Source organism: Myiozetetes cayanensis, unplaced genomic scaffold (genome assembly GCF_022539395.1).
Source record: "Myiozetetes cayanensis isolate MyiCay16 unplaced genomic scaffold, myiCay2020 scf2-11, whole genome shotgun sequence".
Lineage (NCBI taxonomy): Eukaryota > Metazoa > Chordata > Aves > Passeriformes > Tyrannidae > Myiozetetes > Myiozetetes cayanensis.
In genome coordinates this window covers 90,590,774-90,615,570 of record NW_026087411.1, presented here as the reverse complement: position 1 = coordinate 90,615,570, position 24,797 = coordinate 90,590,774, and the positions used below count along the sequence as shown (strand labels likewise).

The following is a 24,797-nucleotide window of genomic DNA, read 5'->3' as shown; positions in this document are numbered from 1 at the left end:
GAGTTGTGGTTGATAAAGTCAAGTCCTTAATCTGCTGCACCAGAGCTGTTGCTCAAAGAGCTGGAAACTAAACATTTAAATGCACTTTTTGGAGGATCCCTCATAAGAGTGGGAAGTTTCTGAGTGGAGAGGTGATCTGTAAAACCTTTCCTTTTCTACTTGTTTTACAGTTATGTTTTGTACAGAAACAAATTGACAACTCAGTACAATACACAAACCAGTTCCTGCTTGGTGTACCCCACCCACAAACTTGAATAATGTAGTTGTCATGGTTGACAAGGTCTGCCTGCTGTAGCATTTCTGTGTTTTATAGGAAAGTTTAACCAGGGGTGTTATTTTAAGAGATGAGCAAATGGGGAAACCCCATGGCCTAGCCAATAAATATGAACTCTAGGTGCAATGGAGCACTCATAAATATGACTCAGAACAAGGGGATTCATTGTTTCTCCTGACCCCTTTTAGCTGCTCCTCTGATCTCAGCCTCTCTGTGTGCGTCATGGCAGCCCTTATCCTTTAACCTGTGGTTTTTAAAAGCTAGCTTCTAAGTTATTTATGGCTGCAAATGTTAGTAGCCCATCTGTGTGTACTCCCTGCACACACATACTGAAGAGTGGGAGGAGCTGCATTTTATTTTGCAAGGATGAAAAGTTTTGCCCAGGAAGCCAAGTGCCCGGGGACGTTGAAGTAGTTTGTCTGCCACAGGGGACTGAGAAGCAAAGTGCTGCTTTTTCCTTCAAGGCTTACTGAGAGAAGAAACTCGTACCTGGACTCATTTTCCCTTTCATTTGTACATTATTTATCTCTGTATATGCTCCTTGCCCTCTCTCTGTCTGCATGCAGCTTCTTCTCTCTATCATAATAAACTTCCACTTTTGTAACTGCTGGCATGGGAAATGCTCTTAAGTGCTACAACATCACACTGCATGTGAGGAACAGAGGAGTAGGACTAAATCTTCCAGTAATACCAGTTCCTGAAGAGGCTGTTTCTCTGTTATGGACCTTACCCATGCCCAGCAGGCCTGTATCCATTCCCCCATATTGGTTGTTACCTACTGAGAAGAAGAGGCATATCTTCCCTATTTTTCTCTCATGCCTGCTCTCATTCCTTCCCTCTCTATTTCCCGCACTGTCGCCTAATCTCACCACTTCTTGGCCTTTAATCCTTTCTACAAGCCAAATGCCACTGACATAAAACTAAAGTTCAGTGACCCTGCCTAGTCAGTGGGGGTTAGAGACAAGGGAAAGGACAAGGAGGAGAGGATAGGGAAGTGTGGGAAATAATTATAAAGTCTGGTAGCAGCCAGAGCTCTCCTGAAGCCCTGGGGAGCCTTTCTTTAGCTGGAGGCTGCAATTGGCACTTCATAAACTGTTCATTCTCAGCTATGTGGAAACACCAGATGACACCTAGAATGATCAGACTGCAATCAATCAATTTTCTGCAAAAGTATATTAGTTTGTGTGCCTCTGAAAGCAAGCTGAAAGGAACCACCATGGTTAAAAAGAGAAGAAAAAGGAACTACCCCAGTTGTAATTACCTCCGTAACTCAGGCAGTAAGTAGGCAGGTAGCCATGGTAAAATTCTTTACATAATTTAACATTCAGAGAAAATAATAAGAGCAATAAGGTTGGGAGATCACATAGGTGCCAAAGTTGTCCTGTTATCTAAACAAACAACCCAGAGTTTAGGGAGCACACCAAGAGGTTCTCCATCCAATCCTAATGCCCTCCACACAGAGGCATCTCCACAACCCTCCCTCTTTCTCATTCATGGCTAGCCAGAGTCACTGCAAGATTGTGTTTTCCTGGGAAAATATGCACTGTACAATACATACAATCCCCACAACCCCACCCAAAGTCTGTGTTTAGTCTGGAAAGGAGCACTTCCTAAAGAAGAAGGAGAACTGGGTCAGCCGTTCTTCCCAATGGGAAAAATTTTAATACCAATATATTTATATATAATCATGCATATATATATATAGCTTTTCACCATGCACGTCTAACCATCTGCTAAATCAGTTTCTCTTCAGTTATCTGCAATTTCTTTCAAACCTGTTGGCAAGGAAAGTCAGACAGTTTTATATCCCAGTTAATGGAGAGCCTGACATTTTTTTGGCTGGTTAGATGCAATAATTTACTTGGATTTAAAGTGTTAACTTTGGCAAAAAAATTAATTGACAGTTATAAAAACATTATTTTGTTAGATGATATTTATAGATCACACACAAACCTATTTTGAGGTAGAGCTATATAGTTCATAAGATTCATGTAACTTGAGAGATTTCAAAGGAAATATAAAATATTTCAATATAAAACAACAAATGAAGTATAATTACAAAATGGAATATGGAGAACATTTCTTGCTCAAAATCAAAAGCAAACCCTAACAACCTACTCTGTCATCGCACAAAAATTGGTTAAAATTGCCTACTGTACTGTAAGGATTGGATGAGGATTTTTTAGGACATGTCATTCTGTAGGTAAAGTCTTTTTGTTCTAGAAATGAATAAACTTTTTTCACGAAAAGGTGTATTAATATTTAATTTGATAATAGGAAATTATTTCATAATTAATAGCTATTTCTAATGTCTGACTGCATATCTAGGTCACAAGAAATTCATTCCACTCACTGATTGGGTGACAAAAATTTTATTAAGGGAAAAGAAATCTTAGGATTTCAAGATGTCAAGTGATGTCTACTTCAGATGAAGGTTAAATGAGACCTGCTTGATCTAATTTGCTTTAAATTTTATGTAAAAGAGTGAAAAATGACATCTTAATGACTTTGGGTTACCCTTCAAAAAAACTTCACAAATGTTTTCTCATTTTTTCTCAGTATTGATCCCATTCCAAAATTAAAGACATGGGGTCTATTTGTTATTTGAGAAGTTTTATCTCTGTAACATCATCCCTCTGTTCAAGGCAATATAATAGCACTACTTCTATCACTTTAGTTAAGACTGTGTCAATATTTTCATTAGAAGCCTGCGTTTTATGGACTAAATCTGTACTACAGCTAAGAAAATTCACATACAGTTAAAATTAAGACAACAACATCTGAAATGCAGTGGAAAAGAAAGAAAGAAAATGTGCTCATTTCTAAGCTTTGAGGAGAAAAGTTTATGATCCCAGCTCCCCTTCCACAGCTCCTGGCATTTTATAGTTTAGCACTCCATATCCCTCGCTGATGATATGTTAGCTGTGAGTGGAAGGTTGTAGAAACTGAATTAGTTTAATTTAAGAAATGAGCTACTACATATGCTCAAGATCTGATTACAGTTAGGAATCCTTTCTTTTTCATGTGTAACAAAAATATATTTGTACAGGTAGTCGGTGTGGATCGATATAGTATATGCTTCTGAAAGTAGCTGTATAAAAAATGTTCTGTGCTGTATTAGCATTCTCCAATGTACACAATGGGCTGTAAATCTTGTGAATTTATGTATTTGCTTAGTGATTCAGGTTTTAGAAAAGAATATGAACCTTAAGACAGTGTACAAACTTTGGGTAGAGAAGATGGACAAATATGAACATCCCATCTGTGCCTCAGACCAAAATTTCCGTTGATTTCAGTGTCTGATTTAAGAACTGAACACAGCACATGTGTCTTGAGGATTATATGATTGTGGAATCACATTGTGAGTGAAGAAGAAGAGCTTGAGAAGTCTTTCTGGAGTGTACCAGTTACTTTAAAAACCTCAGTAATATCGTATCCTTCTTAGCACTTGTAGGGCAGGGTCACAAATTTTATTTCATGTTTTTGATATTAATTTTACATGCTAAGAAGGAAAACGTAATAGAAAACCACAAAACTTGTACATATTTATACCCTATTTTATACAAGGTTCATATCAATTGACAGCAACTTGTGAAGAAAGCAAATAGACTTGCTTATCTAATGGAACAATCTGCTAGGAGAAAAATTAACAGATGTGTTGTAAATAAGTGAAAATACAGACCATTTGAATTGCATGAAAAGGAACACTTAAGTATCGTGGATTTAATGATCACTTTGATGAAAATGGAAAAATCAGTTTTTGAAATGTTTAAATGCAGTTTACAAAAGTGCTGCTGTTTCTCCAAGCCTCAGATGTGTACATGTTTTTTTATTAAATCCCCCTCTTTCAGTGAGAGGTGAAGAGTGGGAACACTAACATTTATCTTAAAAAAGTCATTCCCTTACTAAATTTTGAGTGAGCAGAAAAGTGAGTAGGACTACATGAATATTATTTGCCTGTTCTCTGAGGAACAAGGTGTCCTATATATGTCATTTTGGGAGACCAGCCAAAAAGAAGATGCCAGAACTCTAAACAGTCAGGGCTTCGCAATAATATAATAAAGTATAATAACAGGATAAAAAAAACAGTCAGTGAGGAAAACAAAGTTCTGAATTTGTGGGTGATATAATCAGGTCTTTGAAAACCCCAGTGTGTTTAGTGTAGGATTTATTCTTTGACTGCTGGACCAAACCCAGTTAACTCCTCTGTTACACTCATCAATATTTGTGGACAGTTGCCAACACACACGGTCTTATACAAAACACAGGACAAGACATAGTCTCTGTCTTGTTGTATCTTTCAAGAAAGAAGGAGATGGAAATTCTGATATAAATTCCAGTAGAAAGAACAGGTGTTTACAATTTTAACTTTAGGAGAAGTAAACGCATTCTTATTTTTCTCCCTGATTGCTTGACAGAATTATGATCGCAGCTCCCTTGATGATTATTTTCTAATTTTTTTTTTTGAAAGTGAGGTACTTGCAACTCTGACAGTTTGATTTTTAATCAAAATTAGCTTATAAGTTTCAATTTTTATTCTTTCATGCAAAATTATTTATCCTTGTCTATTTTTTTTACTTTACCTTTTAACCTTATTCAGTCTTTTCAATTTTGTGCTTAATAATTTCAATCCAACATCTCAGCTACATAGTTACTGTTTTAGTATATAAGTCTTCAATTTTTATAACTGGCTACAACTATATACAGAAGTTTCAATTTAAAATATCATGATGATTAATAGAGTTTTATAATTACACCTTCTGTAATTAATTGTGTGCGACTATGAACATGGTGAATACTATTTTCAGAGCACATTAATTTCATGCAAGTTGACTGAGGCTTCAAATCTAAAACCAGTTGAGTTATTACTATGCTGCATCAGCATTTATTGATTTTAAGGTACAGCATTAGCATTCACTTATCACTGCATATTTTTCCCCATTCTACATTAAAAGAGCTTGCCCTCATCTGTCACAATCTTACACTGCATAAATCATATAAAATGATCCCTTGTTTCCGTGATTTATTTCATTTTAATGTTAATTATACTCAAACATAGGATTGTTTAATAAAAATGTTGAAGCTAATCTATATTGGTCATCAATATTTTTTACACATGTTACATGGCAGAATGTGCAATAAACCACAACATCCAACACGTATGGAAGGGCATTTAAACTGAATTAGGACTTAGACTAACTTAGAGCTGAGACATATTTTAATTTTACAGATGCCGAATAAAACCTGACATTTACACAGTATTTTCTTATAAGTTAATGGTGTCTATTAATCATAATCACTTCAAAAATACAGCATCTTACCCCCAGTTTTCACAGTTTAGAAACATAAGATGTGCTTTAGCTTCTCAGAATTACTTTCTTAAGGCAATACTGGTTTCCTAACAAAATGAGTCAAATATTAGAAACTTTCCATCCAAGGTAAGACACTCAGTGGAAACCCACATTCTTCCAGACAGGGTTTGTGCCTGAGGAAGTGCAGAAGGATCAGCCTAGGACATATCTGACACTGAGTTTCAGAGACTTCTACTTATTCACTGCAAGAAGTCCTCTTGAAATAAAAGACATTTTGTGAAATCAAAGGCTAGGTCCCATGTAAATAGTCCTCAGGGCTGCTGGTTGAATGGTCTGCGACATATTTACAGAGGGTATTTCTCAGAACACACAAGGAAAATTTTTGCAGGATCTCTGCCTTGACTAATGCTGTGGAGATCAGAGCATTTCCTATTTTCCTGTATTATGTTGCCATTTTAAATTCAACTGACTACAGATACTCTGGGTAAATCGAGGCATGCAATGTTAACTTAAAAGCAATTCATGGATAATACGTAACTGTTTCTTAAGGACAAGGAACACATTTTCAAAAAAAACCCAGATTCCGTTTTTTCCTAGCCTGCTATTTCAGGACCAAGAGCAACAAGCAAATGTATTTAGGGGTGTGAATATATTTACTCTTAAGGAAAAAGATCTAAAAAAAAGAATCTCAAAAAACACCTCCTTATCTGCCAAAAATTAATGAAAAGTGATTTTATTATTACGAGAACTAAACTATAGTGTCACTTTCCTAGAAATTTAAGCTATTGAGGATTTTAGTGTTTGGGAACATTTTTAATTCTGCTGCAAGGATCAAAGATCTGGTAGACATAAAAGGTACAAAAAGTGTGTGATAATCTGAAAGTATTTTGGAACATGTACTGTTGTACAGAAAGTATTATCCTTATACTGGAAAACAAGAGCTCATCAGATTTTGTACCAGTTTATTGAGAAACTTCACGTTTTCAATTAAATCTCTTACTGTTCAAGTTGAATGAGAAGGGTTTTTTAGGCAATTTTATGAGTCCTGCAGCATTTAAAACACTTATAAAACAGTAAATGCATTTCATGAATTATTTGCAGCTTTCTAAATGAGATTTAAGTTGCCTTTTAGTAAAGAAATCCATAGCTGCTTTTTTTAACTACACTGTAACTGGTAAGCATGTTTATTATACTCAGAAGCCAATGTAGTTTAGTTTTATCAGATTTTGTGTCTGAATTGATACAATTTTCAAAAGCGTTCTTTGCTTGCATGTTTCTGGTGTTTAATACTTTACTTGTTATTTAATTTATTTATGACACAGAAAATAAGAACCATTGCAGACTGAGCATGGCAGTATAATAAAACACAGTCTGTAGTTATTAAATAGAAATAACAAAGAAACAGCAACAGATTAAATTCCAGCCATCCAACTGAAAAGATAATAAAACTTTTACTCTAACCAACAGAAAAAAACCCCACTAAATAATTTCAGAATTTTTTTTTTTTAAATGGCTTATCTTTTCCCTTTTCATAACTTTCTAGGCTTTAAAATATTAACAACTGCTGCTTGTTCATGTGTGAGCTTTGAGGAAAACAGTGGGGGAAATAACTGAGCAATAGGCATAAGCGTTTGATTTTTTGAGATTAAAAAAAAAAAAAAAAAGGAGTTAGTTGGCCTAAGGCTAGAATTTTCATTACATCAATGAAAGAAAGAAAACAGAAGCCAGCAGAGGGGAGTTATAGAAACTGACTTTATATAAACAGTGAGAAAAATCTTTTTTCCATGGCCACCTACAACGTAGCTACTTCACCATCAGTACGATTTTTCTTTTACCAGTGGCACAGCAGCCGGGGCCCGATCCTGCCGTTTTAGAACAGGTTACAGCCTGGCCAGGAGGTTTTCCCCTCACAAGATCTAGCTAACAGTTTGTCAAAGCGAGAAGAAACAAAAAAAGAAAAAATAAAAAAAAATTCCACATACCTAAATTGACAAAGCTCATGACCATGTCAGCATCATTCAGAAAGTTGGTGTCGTGCAGGCTGGCTAAGGGAGGATTCTGTGTGGTCAGGGGAGTCATGCGAGATAATTGTATTCTCCGTGAATATCCATTTGGAGAGGCAGGGTATCCTTTCCGTATCCCTCTGCTCTCCCCTGCCATTGATCCCTTTAGTGAATATTCCAGCTCCTCAGTATTCTCTTCATTTGTCATGGCATTGTACAGGTCCAGCATGAAGAGGGGTGCAGAAGAAGCCTGCTTTCCTGGTGAAAATGGTCTGGGTCTGTGAGGTAAACCCAGGATAGAGAGAATCTCTCTCTGAATCTCCCTTCTCTCATGGTTCCGCAGCCTCCTGTAAATAAAACTCGAATGGACATGATTGTCTCCTAAACCTCCCTGTGCGTGACCCACCAGAACCCAGCAATTCCAGAGCAAGCCCACGAAAGCTTTGAGTGCAGTTAGGTTCATCTTTGAAAAGGAAAAGAACAAAGAAAAAAAAATATTTTCTCCTACTTGTTCTGAGTTCCTATGAGGTCTGCTTTCCCAGTAGCTGAAAAACAAAATTTACCTATTCTTCATGTCAGTGTCATCTCTAAACGTAACATCTTTGGTGATTTCTCTCCCCCCACCCTGTTTAAATATTATGGAATGTGTCAGGTTGCAGTTATTTCTAAGAAAGCTGAAATTCAGACTTCCAATTTTCCACTGTTGTTATCAGTTTTTCTGCATTTATGGAGCAGAAGACCAGTATTTTGTCAGCTGACCTAGGCATTCCTATATAAACCTTAGATAACCAGGTCTTTGGTGGGGAGCTGTATTAGCAAGAGCTGTTCTTCTGACACATTGTAGTTCCCAGAGTTATCTTCCCTTGTTATTCTGAGTTCTTCGTACACCTTGCGCTCTTCCCAAGATAAATCCTGAGTCACAGATTTGTCTTGATCTGTACCTTGGTGGTGTAACACATATTTGTCCAGCAGCCTGGTGATAACTTTAACATCGTTTGAATCGCTTGAGTGTAAAGTAATTCTAAAGCATGTACTAATCAAATTAATGTGTTGCCATGAATTTACTCGCGAAAAATAACCTCCTGTAAATCCATTCAACCCTTTTCGGCTTCTGAACTGTTATTTCCAACTGTAGCAGGCACAAATATAACAGCTCTCTTCAAGAGAGATCTAAAGACTAATGTAAGCACAACCCTGCTGGGAAAGAAGAGGCTTCTCATTGTAATTTGAAACGGGTATAGCAAAAAAGTCCTTAACCCTTCTCTTGCCAGACAGCTTTAAACCTCTCTCTCCCTCTCCAATTTACAGTAATATACCTAATTTTGGCTATTGGCTGTTTCTTTCCTAACAGCTTGCAGAATCAATTTTAACTGTAACAATTTTAGGGCATATAAATAGCTAAAGGCTATAATACAGAAGCTCTTCTGAGTCTATGGTTTAGTAAACTTCAATAGGAAACTCTCAGACTAAAATAGCGTCTCACTAATCCAAGAAATGTTTATGTTCTAGATAAGTTTAGCAAACAAAGGTGACTTTTTTAATAAATTCTGTAGGAAACTTGGTGAGGCTTGATTCACTCTTTTCTAAAAATGTTGGGAATGCAATCTGAATGAAACAAATTTATTCAGCAAGCAAGATTTCAAATTGTGCACAGCCAATGTTGTAATAATGGTTATAGTCACAACGTTCACAAACTGTAATTTGCAATGATAATTTATTCAAAGTACATTTTTACTCATAAATCGTTATACTACATTTCCCAGTAAACGTCAAAAGCTAGGATTTAATCCCACAGCCTGATATTAACTGAAGAAGCTTAACTGAAGAAATAAAAATATTAGATAGATTTTAAAGCTGCTGCCCATGAAGTTAAAGTTCAAATTGGAATTTTTTGACAGCCAGTAACTAGTGTTTTCCTTTCACTAAAACAAAATCACCATGATAAATTTCATACTGCTAAGGTTATTGGTGGTCATTTTCCTTGCTCCTATGATTTGCCTTTAGCCTTGAGGGGATTTTCCTTTGATGAAGGGAAGAAAAAAAGGGTTTTTGACAACAGGACATTGGGGAAAAGAATAGGTATATAAAATCCATCCCATCAGGTTTTCCTTTACATGACACCTATTCAGCAAATCACACAATTCTTGAGTAAACTTAGGAGTGTGACAGCAAGTATAGTCACACCCTAAGAAGCCAGGAACAATTTATGCAGTATATTAAGCACAAATGAGTTTTTCTCATATTTGTGAGTCCTAGTTTATATTTACAGTCTAGTCCCGTCATCATTAAAATACAGCTGATTCTGTATCATAAATCAGCACATGTAATGAAACAATGTTTCTCCCAAGGAAGGATTTGTCTCATGCTAGACCTGCTGAATTAACACTAAAGTTTGGAAGCTGTTTAGCAAAAGTCTTGTTCTTCTCAGAAGAAGAGCAATCACAATCGGAACACATTTTCTTTCCTCGTTAAGGTTTTCTGTTAAAATCCATTTGTCATAAGAAAAGTATTATTTCCTGGTTTTTTTCTTCCTTTCACTTGCCCTGCTCAAACAATTCTAATGGTTCATCACTACTTCCCCATACATATGTCTTTTTTGAATTTGGCCATCACATATCCTACAACGAGGTTTCTTCCTCTTTCCAGCTATATATTTCCTTTTTTCCCTAAGCATTCATAAAAGCCAATGGGTTGATTCCTCAGAGGATTTAAGTTCTCAGCCCATCAGAATTTCCAACTAGAGAAACTTCCTATATTATCCCACTAGAATGTCTGGAGGTCCGCATTGAGTTAATCTTTTTGCATTAAAAAAATCAAAAAATGCCCTCAAGTTTGAGGATACTTTTATGTAGTAAACATCTTTCCAGACAGAAACTGAATAAGAACACATATAGACTAGTAATCGTATGTTCAATGAAAACGGCTCCTGTTATTTTTTGACATAGTCACAATTAAACAAGTAACCTAAAACCAAAGGATTTATTTTACATTAAGCTACCCTACACTGAGACAATAAACACCCTTGATTTGAATACAAGAAGTTTTCATCAATATAAATACAATGTCCTTTCTTGTATCTCATACAGGGGAGAGAAAGCTTTAAAACTGAAAGTCTTTGCTAAAGAAATGAAACGTATCTGCAATAGGTCATATATTCCATTTTGTATTTCCAGCATGAAACAACATACTTCTAAAGAAAAAAATGCCATATAGAATCTCAACATGTCAAGATACACACAGGTAGACCTTCTTTCTTCCCCAGATGCTCAATTTGGTAGTAACATAAGAAATCACCTGACCAGCCCTTATGCGGGTCTTTAAAAAGAAAAGGAAGACAAAAATTCCTCAAGAAGTGAGCTCCCATTAGGGGTAGATATCTGACAGATATATGGAGAACAGAGTCTCAGAGGCAGGAAAGCAGCAGAGTACCGTGCAGGCATCCCTGGCACAGCGAGACAGGAAGCAGCTGCATGATTTCTTAAACAATGTGGCATGAATGCACATGATGAGTGAATTCAGAGCTCATTACATTTGTATTAATCTAAACAATGTTAGAGCAAATATCATAAGGGAAGTAATGAAACCTGGGATCCAGATCTTGCCAATCTCAAATTCCAATGGATCACCATTTACTGTAATGGTGGAAAAATATTGGTGGAAAAAAAATTATGAAAAAAAAGCTACCCAACAGGTCACTGTAATTATTGAAGGTGCAAGTGTTTTTGTGGGCAATGCCCACTACTCAAAAATATACAAAAATCAGGGGATAGTTACTGAGGGCAGAATCCTTCTGGTTCTCAATATCACATCAGCTGAGGGTGATTCCCCACAACAATGATTCTCTGCAACTATTTGACAAAATATACAAAAATACAGACCTTCTTTAAGACATTTGCAGTCTAAATCAGAAACCTATGCATTCACACTTAATGATTCTGCTGGCTCCTTCCCTTCTTAATGACCAGCTAAATTTGGCATTCAGATCAATATTATGCATCAACAGATGATCCAGCATTAAAAATGTTTAAGTTTGTCCTTGTTATCTCTCTGCATGGTATTGTTGCAAAGACTACATGGAGAAAGACTTTTATAAAAAAGTTACATGAGAGCAGAATAATTAGTGCTTAAAACTGAAGATTCCCCAGCAAAAAGAAAGCGAGTAGTTTGGACTCCTCTTGGGGCAAAAATGTGACACTGACACCACAGTTTGGCAAACTTGTTATACTACCTGCATCCAAGTCAGATCCATTTACAGACGTATAAACTGCATGAGTTGTACATTTTAGCCTTTGGACATGCATATGTCTGTATGTTCCAAATGTCCAATCAACAAAACCCGTATGATAGTTTCCTCTTAGTTTTTTATTTTATTGAGTTCGATGTCGTATGACAATTCTATTCTTACCCTGCCAACATAAGAAAGAAGTACAAATATATTTTTCTGAATCAATGAAAGATGTGTCTCCTAATGCAAAGGGAATTTCATTTGTAATGGACACAGTGTGAAAATTGGTAGAATTAGCTGCAGAAATTGGCAGTTGAGGCATAAATTAAGTGTCACGTTTGTAAATGTTGCATATTGACATATTATTCAGGGTATTATTTATTTATAGAGAATTTCCATTTTATGCTACAGGAAGAGTAATGCTTTGCTAAATAACACAGTGTGTGGAAGTGTTCAATACTTAGATTATAGTGCTATTTATTCAGTTACCAACCAGTTTCCTGTAGCAAAAAAGTTTTTCATCCAGGTTTATGAAAGCTCAGGCAAAATCACAAACCAGCCTAGAAGGTAAGCACTTTTTTACAGAAAGAGCTCCAACTTTAAATATAATAATCTGTGAAGTTTTTTTTATTCATAGTGCATGCACAATGTTGTAAATATATTAGCACAGAATACTCTGCATCATTGAAATGATACTTTTCTTTAACATCAAGAAAACTGAGAAAAACAATTTACCAGTCTGCCTGAGGACTTTTTTTGAAACTTATTGAGATCAAGGTCTGCGGGAAAAAAACACAAACAAAACAAATAATGAACCCACAAAAAACCCACTTGTTTCACACACATGCTTGAGAGCATGTGAACTGCAAAATATACAATTAATAATATGATCCAACATCACAGTGCTGTCATTTGCATGATTTACAAACCCAAAGAGCTCCCAGAAATCCCCTTTGGTTTACAATAAGCCTCTAATTAGCTTAAAAAAAAAAAGAAAGAAAGAAGAAAAGAAAAACCTGGAACTACGCTGAGGCAAATACAAAACACTTGGACAAGAGTAACGTTTGTAAGTAGCATAGCACTTTTGAAGAAGATTATTCTTGGCTCAGCTTGTAGAAGGGTTTTACTGTGCCCCAGCTGCCAACTGGTACCTGCTGATCTCCTTGTTCTCTGGCTGCAGCATGGCCAGAAGTATCTTGTTCTGTTCCCTGGCTGGCTGCAGAGCTTTTTCAGGGAACCTCTTCTGCCTCTTGCTGGAGATCTTTTTGTTTTCAGCTACAGACACATATAGAAATTAATTTCTAAATGGATGGCTGCACTGCATTATTGTTCATATTCTGAAATACTCTACCTATCTAAATATAGGAATTATTTCTTTCCTTGAACATTTTGTTACTATGTTCCATAGTCGTGGCTTTAGCACCTCTACTGGCAATGGAGTGATGCAGCAGTGTCTTAATCTCTGAATTAGTTTTGAGGGTTTTATACCTTTTTCCTGTGCTTCATTTTATACACTCTTCCTCACTTCACCATACTTACTCCCATTACAACTCTCTACGTTTAGTCTGCCACTTGGATATGCTGCCCCTATCCCACGTGGACTTTCAGCTTCCTAAACTTTAAATCTTTTTTTCCCCCACCATCTCTATTTTCACATTTCTTCTTTCCCTCCCCACATATCTGTAGACAGATGTTATTATTTTCTTCTTTTAAAATTACTTCCTTTGTTTAGCAAAGTTTCCCCTTTAGTAAGAGATCAGCTGGCCTCTCAGGCAGTAAAAAAGGAACTGCTGCTCCAGTACTTTCAATTGAAAGTGAGCACTACCATGAATTATGCTGTCCTTGAGAGACTAGTAATCTCTTGCTGTTGGAGTAGGATTGTGAAAGAAAAAGACGTGTGTGGGACAATTGCTAGACTATGCACACCCTAAAATCCTTGGTATGTGCTAACTGATCTTTCTACATAGAATCATAGAATAATTTAGGTTGGAAAAGATCTCTTAGAGCATCAAGTCCAATCATTAACCCAGTACTGTCAAGTCCACCACTAAACCATGTCCCTAAGCGCTACATCTACACATCTTTTAAATACCTCCAGGGATGGTGTCTCAGTCACTTTTCTGGAGCAGCCTTTTTCAATGACTGGCAGTCCTTTCTGTGAAGAAATTTTTGTATCTAAACTCCCCTAATGCAACTTCAAACTATTTCCTCTTGTCCTGTTGCTTGTTGCTTGGCAGAAGAGACCAACCCCCACACCTCCTCTGAGGTAGTTTCAGAGAGCAATAAGGTTCCCTCCGAGCCTCCTTTTTTCCAGGCTGAACAACTCCAGCTCCCTTAGCCAATCATCATGAGACTTGTGCTCCAGACCCTTCACCAGCTGTGTGGCCCTTCTTTGGACTAACTCCAGCATCTCAATGTCTTTCTTGCAGTGAGGGGCCCAAGACTGAACACAGGATTTTATATGTGGCCTTGCCAGTGCTGAATGCAGGGGGACAAACACGGCCCTGGTCCTGCTGGCCACAGTATTGCTGATACAAGCCAGGATGCCTTTGGCCTTCTTGGCCACCTGGGCACACTGCTGTCTCATGTTCAGTGGCTGTCAACCAGCACCCTCAGGTCCCTTTCTGTCAGGTGGCTTTCCAGCCACTCTTCTCCCAGTGTGTAACACTGCATGAGGTTGTTGTGACCCAAGTGCGGGACCTGGCACTTTGCCTTATTCAACCTCATACAATCAACCCTGGTCCATCAATCCAGCCTGCCCAAACCCCTTCCTATCCTCCAGCAGATAAACATTCCTACCCAACTTGGTGTCATCTGCAAACTGACTGAGGGTGCGCTTAATCCTCCAGTCCAGATCATTGATAAAGATATTGAACAGGACTGGTTCCAGTACTGAACCTTGGGAACCCCAGTAATATTTGGCTGCCAACTGGATGCAGCACCATTCACCACCATTCTCTGGGCCCAGCCATCCATCCAGTTTTTAATCCAGCAAAGAGTGCACCTGTCCAAGATGTGGGCTGCCAGTTTTTCCAGAAGAATGTCATGGGAGGCAATATCAAAGGCTTTACTGAGGTCCAGGTAGACTATGTCCACAGCCATTCCCTCATCCACTAGATGGGTCACCTGGTCATAAAAGTAGATCAGGTTGGTCAAGCAGGACCTATATTTCATGAACTCATGCTGGCAGGGCCCGAGGCCTTGGTTGTCCTGTACGTGCCGTGTGATTCTGTGAAGATGATCTGCTCCGTGACCAGTATTTACTACAGCAGTCTGTTCAAGCCAGAATTTGATAAGTTGGCAAGGCAAAGGAATAAAGTGAAAAGCCGGTTTAAGCTGCTGGTCTAGAAATCTCTTTATGTAGCCAGAGGCCTGAAAACATGATCTGCATGATCTTTAATAGACTAATCCATGTCTCTTGTAAAGCAGGCTTTGGCAAGAGGAGCATGATTTACCTTACAACTTTAGCATCTGAAACTACATTTTAATCTAAACACTGAAGAGATACATGAGCAGTACTTCATTTTTGCATCCTTAGCTTTACTACTTTTGGTGCTTGTTCCTTAACATTTAGGCCTTTAAACTGGAAAAAATGGTATTTCCTGAACAAATTTTAGTTAAACCATGCAAATTATAAGACAGCTACAGATGCTGACTGAGACTGCAGAACAGTCTTTTTCTTTGGGAAGGGGATTCACAGTGATATTTTCATAGAACCATAGAATCGACCAGGTTGGAAAAGACCTCTGAGATCATCAAGTCCAACCCTTGACCCACCACCACCGTGGTTACTGGACTATGGTACTAAGTGCCACATTCAGTCTTATCCTAAAAACCTCCAGGGATGGAGAATCCACCAATTCCATGGGCAGCCCATTCCAATGCCTGATTACCCTCTCTATAAAGAATTTCTTCCTAATATCCAACCTAAACCTCCCCTGGTAGAGCTTGAGACCATGCCCTCTTGTCTTACTGATAGCTACCTGGGAAAAGAGACCAACTCCCACCTGGCTACAGCCTCCTCTCAGGTAGTTGTAGAGAGTGATGAGGTCACCCCTGAGCCTCCTCTTCTCCAGACTAAACAACCCCAGCTCCCTCAGCCTCTTCTCATAGGACTGATTTTGCTATTTGTTGTTCAGAGCTACTCGTCAAAAAAATATATCTGCCTCTCTAGAAACACAGCATTGAATCATTAAAAAATCCTGAATTTTGTTCATTCATAACTTAGATTAGATGATACACATGATAAATATATTTCTACATAGTCCAGTCAGGCGTTCCTTCTCACAGTGGTTTCTCAGAGCAGATGCCCAATATCTTTTGTGTTTATTTTCCCCTCTTTATCACTTTTTGGTGATAAAACGTACACTGGAACAAATCAATGAGAATTTTCTATGACTTTGGGCAGACATTTTCTGTATGCTTCCATGAGCTTTTCTAGAAGAAGTAGATGCAATGGATGGCCAGGAAAGCTTTCACCTTCAAGAAGCTGTTGCCTCCAGCTCTGACCACATCTTCCTCCGGCATGAGAAAGGGAATGGAAAGGGAAGGTCAATCTCATGGCAGAAACATTTTGCATTGATTTATTCTGAGGTCCAATGTTAACTAAAAGTCCTCATTTCTTCATTGTAATTCAAAGCTAACCAGTCTTCACTATTTCTGTAAGGAATTATGAAGTTTGTTTTCTTGTATTTATGGTCCTTCAAAGAACTAAAATTCTTTGCTTTTAAGCAATGACTGATCCTCTTAACAAAGATGAAAAAAGAAAATATGTTTATATTACAGAATGGCCAGAAAGCTTAAAAATCATAAAACTTCTGGCTTATTTAGTGCTGTCCTGAAAAAATATAAAGATGACCAAACAGATTATTTGTATTAAAAAAAAAAAAAAAAAGAAGAAACAAAACTTTTCAGTCTAAGAATTCATTTTCCAAGTAAGTTACAATCTAAAATCATGTTTTATGGCTACATTATAAATTGTTTAAAAATGGGGTTTATAATGGAAATGGTGACAAACTTAACTATGGCAGCACTAGCAGGCGCCAGCATAATTACAGTCTTCTCAGGACATAACTTATTACAGGCTACACAGCAGAGCCAGTATTTTGTATTTTAATTAAGAAACCTGGATTTTGTTTGTAATAATTGACTGTTATGCTGCCCCTCTTGCCAGGACACTCTTGTAAAAGATACTTTTGCCTCTAGTAGTCTTTCTTTGTTAAATATTTTAAATACATTTTATATTTTTGACTAGAAGATTGCATGCATTTTATAGGTCATTATTAACTGTCTCTTGATGACTTCAGTTGTTCTATATTTTTTAATGGAGACTTTTGTTCTTCTCATCTATGACTAGAAAAGGTTTATAGTTTAGGTCTCTCAGAAGTATAATAACATCTGTATTATCTGCCTTAATCTGTACCATGCAGGCCTTCCATGAGAAAGCATGTTCTTTGGTGATGCTCTCCTAATGCCCTAGGCAGGTACTACGGACTCTGTTACCCAGAGATACCAAAATACTTAGACCATCTCTATGCTGCCCTGACAAGGGCATTATGTCATCATGTGACGTCTCTGCTGAGATGCTACACAGAATTTCGATTTCTGGCACCAAGCTGTATTTCCTACTTGCATACTAGCTCCTTCTATGTTGTGTAAATAAAAGAAAAGGCACACAGTAGTCTGACAAACATTAGTTCTTTGTCAGCAGTGGGGGGAGAGCCAGCCAGGCAGTTAGGGTGATGGCACATGAGTTGCTGCCACCTCTCAGCACTGCAGACCCTCAGTGGCCGCTGCCAGCCACACTGCCCTGCCCATCCTTGCCCTTTACTTCTGCAGCCCTTGTTGCTACAAACATCCTCCCTCAGTTTTCTGGCTTTGCCTTTGTTTTTTGATTTGTATCAGTTGTTCTTCATACTGCAGGAGTGTGTATCCCCCACAGCCAACAGTGACAAATGCCATCAGCTCTTTACATGTATGGTCCTCAAGGGCTAGGTATCTAATTTTGACAGAAAAGATGTGAAGGCAATTAGATATTCAGGTCAAAGACCTTGATATGCACAAAATTAAGTAGGTCACAAGAGCATATGTGTAACTTAATGTGCTGTAATTTAACAGGCACATGTATAAATGAGTTCTATGGAACCATTTAGCATTTTTAACCGAAAACAATGTATGAATGGAAGCAGTTCAGGACAAACAGAATATTTTTCTCAAATTATTAATTTTTCTTCTATACCTGACTGGCACTGAGTACAGCAAAAACTCAGCTGAAAGAATTGTTCACAATCCCTCTCTTTCTCACTATTTGGCCTCAACACAATGCTGTTCTAACAAACACTATTCAGTCATTTTCCCCCAGGACTATCTACCAACCAGAGAGATTATCAAAGTTAATTATGTCACTTCCTCTCTTTTCTCCAACACACTTCCAGACTAAGAAAAGAGACAAAGGAGTCAGCCTTACCAGCAGATCTTTCTCTGCTTTATCCTTCAGAAGTTTGCCTCCTTCCAAGAGGAACTTCAACAAGTCTTCACTGATATGGAATATTCCAAATGGAGCAGAGGGACAAGATCATAGGAGATAATCTACCAGTATGGGGTAGGGGAGATTAAAAAAAAAGCTAGAAAAAAGTAGCCTTGTCTTCTTTTAGGTCCTGAAACAGTAATCAGGATTACATTACCAAAGACTTATAATTTTGGCCAAACACATGAATGAAAGTGGAAAAATATTTTTTTTAAATTTTGTGTCCTTGGAGAACAAATCCAAAGTAAAGAGAAAGTAAAGACATGCAAGAAATAAACAGCAAGAAAATTGATAGAAAACACACAGAAATTATACCACAGATATTTCTCAAATATCTATATTTGAGCTTTCAAATATCTCAAATATCACTCTTCACCAGCTGCTTATTAGGTGGCATTGATTTCAACTGTGTGAGGAAAAAAGGCTGGAAAACATGCTTCAGTGATAATGCTCAGTCAGGAAAACTGATGAACAAGCAATATGGGGATGACTGGAAATGCTGGAGTCTGAGCCTAGGATGCCCACATCCAGCCAAGGTCCCATGAGGTCCCTAGGAACAGCAAAATCTGTTTAATGCATGGGTGGATGATTTTCTGGATGCTGACTTGCTCTCTGCTTTTAATGATAGTAAATGGAGTAGCTTTTAAGGTGAGATTTAAAGCAAGTTCCAATCAGCTGTTGCTATGGGAGGGAAGGAGAACCTTTGTTCAGGTTGTCCAGGGGTAGAGGCACCCAGCACCTCCTAAGCAGGGTTGTGAAGCTGAGAGCAAGGAATCAGGGTGGGGTACAACCACCAGGATTTAGAAAAGCCAGTAGATTTGAGGATTGTTGATGAACAGTTATTGCAGTAGGTGCTGCTGTAGGTTCAGTTCCATATTTTTTTCTCTGCTTTGGCTGTATGTTGAAACACCTCCAAATACAGCTCGAGCAATATTTCATCACTCAGAAAATGAGAAGGACCAACAACCAGCTTTGTGTGTGACAATAAAAAAGGAAAAAAAACACCAGTCCCATCATCTGACTCCTTTATCCAAACTGACTAGACTGATTGCCTTGACATCATGTTTATTAATTCCACATGTTTTGTGGGGTTCGAAGCCTTTTTCTAATTCCCAGAAAAAGATGCCTAAAAAGGTGAAAGCAGAAACCAGTAGAGTCTATCTCTAGTCTAGTCTCTCTATTCTAGGAGTATGTGTTTGACTGCAGCCCTTTGTTACTTTGCACGCAAGTTAATAAGACCTTTTAAAAGCAGTAAAAAAAGTTGAAAACCCCCATGTATTTCAGAAATAAAAACGACAGAAAAGGAGATGTGTCAGACAAAGCAAAGAAAGTATAATTCTGTCTTCTGTGATCAAGAGACAGAAGTCTTTGATCACCAACAGCCTTTTCTCTTGAAGCATTTTGCAATGTGTACCTGTTATTGTCAATATTTAGGCTACTCAAGAAGAAAAGAGAGAAAATAAAAAATACTATTAGGAGTGATTGTTGGAAAACCAGAATTAGATATCAATCTTACAAAACTGATATGCAAATAGGAAATTAATAAAACTAAATCTCTGCCACCAGATATCAATAACAGAAAAACTGTAATAGGTAGAATAAAATGCTAAGAGTTTTTAATTGGAAATATAATACTATTTTTACAGGATTTGTCAAAACAGAGCTTCCTATACAAAATGTACAAGAGCTGAGAGCAAAAGCTTCATTTTGCTTACCTGACAGTAAATCTTTTCTGTCTCATGTCATGTGTAAATAGAAGGATCATTAAATCTGAGAGTTCAACAGGAGCTGAGTAACAGGATTATGTGCTATCACTAGCTATTATCAATATGTGTTCAGGTTCTGCAGTCATCTTCCATTTGTTCTCCTAATGCAGTATGGAGCATGACTTCTCAGCTGGAATTGTTCTGGTGACTTCTGTCATAACATTGGAATGATAGGAAATGCTGTCCAAATCATGCAGGCTTTAGTCAGGCAGTGCACCTAATTAAGTCAGTGGGAGATTTTCCCTTCATGTGAAGTGTGGAAGTAGGTCTGTTTTCTTTATTAACTCAAAGAACATGGGTCCACAATTCCTATCGTCTTCCTCCTCTTCTTCTCCTTTTTTCCTTTTTGTTTGTGTGTGTGTGTGTGTGTGTGTGTGTGTGCAGAACTGGAGGATGGTCTGAGCACTGTCTGGCACTTTAATGCAGTAGCAATCCTGTCCACTGTCCACAATTACCAACTCCATCCTGCATAGGGGTGGAGTCAGATGTAAATGTGTTAGAGCGGACACACAAACTCATTCTAACTATCAATAAAATGTACTCTGGCCCCACTCCCGCAGAGCACTCAATCATATGCTAATCAGTTGAAAGGATAACTCAAATACTCCAAATTATGAACATGCTTTTGTGCCTTGTTGCATCACACCCAGAATGTTTGCACCATTAGCTTGGATTAATATTAACCAGAGACTGAGATGGGAGAGAGAGATTTAGGGCAAAATGACATTCTAAGCACTGCAACACATAACTGCAATATTGTAATCTTACTAATACTTTTCAAATTTTTTTTACTATCACTTGCTTAACAGATGAGATCTCTGATTAGAGATTTAAGTCTCTGATCTTCAGTACTAATTTTTTAAAGAAATAACTCTGTTTTTAAGTTATCTAAAACCATTTGACTTGCATTGAAGTTGTCATCAGTATTTCAGTTTCCTGAGCTAAATACTGAGACTGTCCTAAGGTGTTTGTTTTTCTAAAATTATTTCTCTTACTTGCTGGGGATGGCACAGTATTCATAAAATCAGAAACTCTTGCAGTTGCATGAGGCAGTGCCAGATGCCCGTGGGTGATGACCAAGTGAGCTTATCAATAATGCTACTTATCAGATTCTAGTCTAGCACAGCTTTTCCACAGCCACATATACCTTTCACCTTCTGAACCACAGGCTTGCCCTACTTTTACCCATTGACCTGCTTGTAATGAAATAATACCTGAAGTCTGAAAAATATTTGTATGATAAATTAGTAAAGAAATGAGTGCTTTGTATGGATGATATTAATAAGTTGATTTTTAGTCATTGTATTATTTGATAAAAGGTAGTAAAAGGAATGCATCAAACCAGATAACTTCAGGCATTAAAAGACAGTGGCTACAAACAGTTATATTTGCACAATTACATACACAAACAAGACTTAATACTTGGAAAATTATTTAGAATGGGAGATAATCAGAAGTCTGTTAAAAGCAAAAGTAGGAGAGAAATAAGGGGAGCATTCCAAGGATACCTAAAGGAGAAAATTATGTTGTATAGAAATTTTTTCATTGTAGCTCAAGAAAATACAGGGAAATGTGAATAATTGTTCAGTGCAAGTTTCTCAGGAAAAATAAAAAGTTATCAGAGTTGATGCTTTATACAAAACCTTTCTGGTTGCTATCACTGCAAATATGTCATCTCTACGTTATAAACCAATATTTTTTGTAGACCCTTGAAAAAAAATTAACAAGTCTCCACCACCACTTTTAATGGTAACATGAGGCAGATACTAATGAGAGTGGTTCACTCCCATGCTCACTAGACATATTTATCAAAAGAACCAAGAGTAAAAGCAAAGATATCCACACATAATTAACTCAATAAATGAGAAGTGAAGAAATAGCAGTTGGCTTTTACATGACATTTATACTTGTCAGTGAAGTTTGCACAGACACTATCACTTACATTTCTTATTTTACCTCCCATTTACTGCAATGTGAACTACCTGCTATTTTATTTAGATTATTACTAGCTGAATAAAATAATCTACAAATGGCCCATTACTTACATGTCCTCTTAATTCCCATGGAGATGGCTTGGACAACAACTGGAAACTGATCTGTCTTATTTTTCATCTTAACTTCACCGTTACAGTGCCCAATTTGGTTTGACAGAAACAAGCTAGTTCCCTTTTGTAGGACAGACAGCAATTTGTCAGTGGGCCACTATCTCTCTTGAGATTGCTGGTGGTCATATCCATCCTGCCTAATGGCAAACACTGCATGAGGCTCCAAATTATGATCATTGTAAGGCTATGGTCTCCATAGTCAAAAGAGAGAGAAATGGGTCTAGCCAGGATACACTTCATGCCTCAGGCATCCCCACCTTTCTCAAGAAATTACAAGCCACTAGAATTTAGTCTGTAATTCTCCTCAAAGGACAGCACTGCTCCTCAAACACTCCAGCTCTTCTGTTTAACAGGAGCTAGGTATCTAAATGATTGCATAAAAAACAGTTCTGCAAGGATTTCTATCATCTGGGTTTTTTCATAAATACAGAGAAAAGGGAACTAATGAAATACACCATGTCAACAATCTGTGGTAGCAGAAATCACCTATCTGACTTTATCCAATACATCTAGAGGTCATTTTCAACATGTGTGCCATTTATTGTTCACTGTACAAGTACCAGTGCATCACTCCTAGCTAAAATAACTGTGGTACCCTTACAAATGGGATACATCTAGAAGACAGGATAATACTGAAAATTAACAATGTCTCATAAAAGTCACTGACATTTTGATTAAGTTAATTGAGGAAACTATTTACTAAATATCTCAGTGAATTATTAAACCTAATACATCAAATATCTAAAATCTATAAATAATGAATTTTAAATCTGTCAGAGTATGGGTTAAATATATGATATGATAAATATTATTCATCACCAATAATAAATTTTCTTAAACAATCTTAATCCTGCTTGCTCGTTTATGCTAGAGTAATATATGGCAAGCACTGCGATTTTACTTTGAGATTGGTTTTTTATAATAATAGAACTCATGTTTTTGGAGAAACACAGATTTACAATCAAGGAGACAGCTATATGACAATCTTGATAGAGAAGCTGGTCATACTGTGGGCATATTTAATAAAGAAATAAATCAAACATTAAAATAATTCTCTGAGGAAACTTACTTCATTTGACAGGAGAAATAAAGGTTCACCAGTAACCATAGTGAGTTCATATTATTGCCATTGTTTTTATAAGTTGTTGCCATGACTTTTTTGACTTTTGGGCTAGATTGGACTTAAAACACAACAGATGGCTACAATTATGTGTCTGTAACTCTTTTTTAGAATAACTAAACAGAGCACAATAAAATAAACAGGCTTATATTCCAAAGAGACTCTCACAGTTTAAGAGGGCTATACATGGTTATTAAAAAAAATAAAATCCATAACATTCTAGACTCTCTATACAATAGGAATAAAGTATAAATGAGAAGTTAGTTTCACAGTGTGCTGTATTCCATAGGCACATGGTTCATACCTATAGTGTAATTCCTTTGACTAGCAATTTCAGGAATAAAATGAAGTAAGTATATAATTTTGTGATTATTTGGGATCCAAGTGTGCATTCCTTTCAATGGCACGGGTTCCACTGGATTTTGTCTCAACAGGAAGTACTAGGTTGGGCTGTTTGTAGGGTAGCTTTTAAGTAAGTACAGCTTAATTTCAGTACTTATTATCTAGAATAAGTATTGAAGAAGCCTTTGGATCAATTGCTTCCTAAATAGAAATTTATTTCATTACCTCATGATACTTCAATTTGTGTATCAGCGGGCTTAGTAAAGGGGAAAAAGAAAATTTAATAAGGGAGTGGAAAAAGGTATGGAAAGAAAAAGAGTACTGACTAAGCAACACCCCACTAAATCAACAAGTCAACATCATTTTGCTTTTAAGTCTATGTTATGTAACAGATTACCTTAACACAAGGTACTTTGAAAAGCATAAATGGCCTCAACTATTGTGTTGTATCCTGAAAAAAGCAGGGTATACCGGAATGGAATATCAGGACTTTCTAGCATTTGAACTTTCTAGCATTGTTCTTTGCTATTTAATTTTTTAAGTGAGGCAGTTAATTAATTTCTTGTCTATAACTTTTCAAGCAATTAAGGCTTTTCTAATCACATATTTTAGACACATGTGTAGGTTACTCAAGACTTTGAGTATTACTAGCAACATCTTGGTCACAGTCTGCCAATGTTGGTCAGCAAGGGAACAATCGTGGCCTGAGAATGAGCCTTTCTGCTCCTGTCACACAGAAGGTTGCTAAGTCCAGCCCATACAGCACCTCCCCAAAGTTCTGTTTCCTGTCTATGACTAAGGCAGAAACTGTTGTTTTTTGTTTTTTGGTTTTTTTTTTTCAGAAATCGCTGTAATCTGTTCAGTGACTACATGGCCATACCTGCAAGATTGATATATCAAGCTGAAGTGTTGCAAGTTAAAGCCAACAGCCTTGCCCTCATCAACAGCATACTTTAGCTAAACTTCACGACCTGTGTATCCTGGAGACAAACGCAGAGCAACAGGGACTGGGACAGGTCAGTCTTGAGCACCCATGCTCTATTCATGTAATCTATTTCTCCTATGAAAAGCAACCATAACTTGCCCAACAGGAGTACTGTGGGGATCTGGATCTCTTAATGGTG

The 24,797-nt window shown here is 37.2% G+C and overlaps 1 protein-coding gene across 1 annotated transcript in view; it reads right to left on the bottom strand.

Annotated features, from left to right (window-relative positions):
• Positions 1–8,741, bottom strand: part of BMP5 (bone morphogenetic protein 5) — a 54,769-nt gene extending 46,028 nt beyond the window's left edge. The window contains exon 1 of the mRNA XM_050315404.1: positions 7,569–8,741. Within this exon, the coding sequence (XP_050171361.1) occupies positions 7,569–8,052 (484 nt within the window). The 5' untranslated portion in view covers positions 8,053–8,741. The remainder of the gene's footprint in view (positions 1–7,568) is intronic.
• Between the last annotated feature and the right edge of the window lie 16,056 nt (positions 8,742–24,797).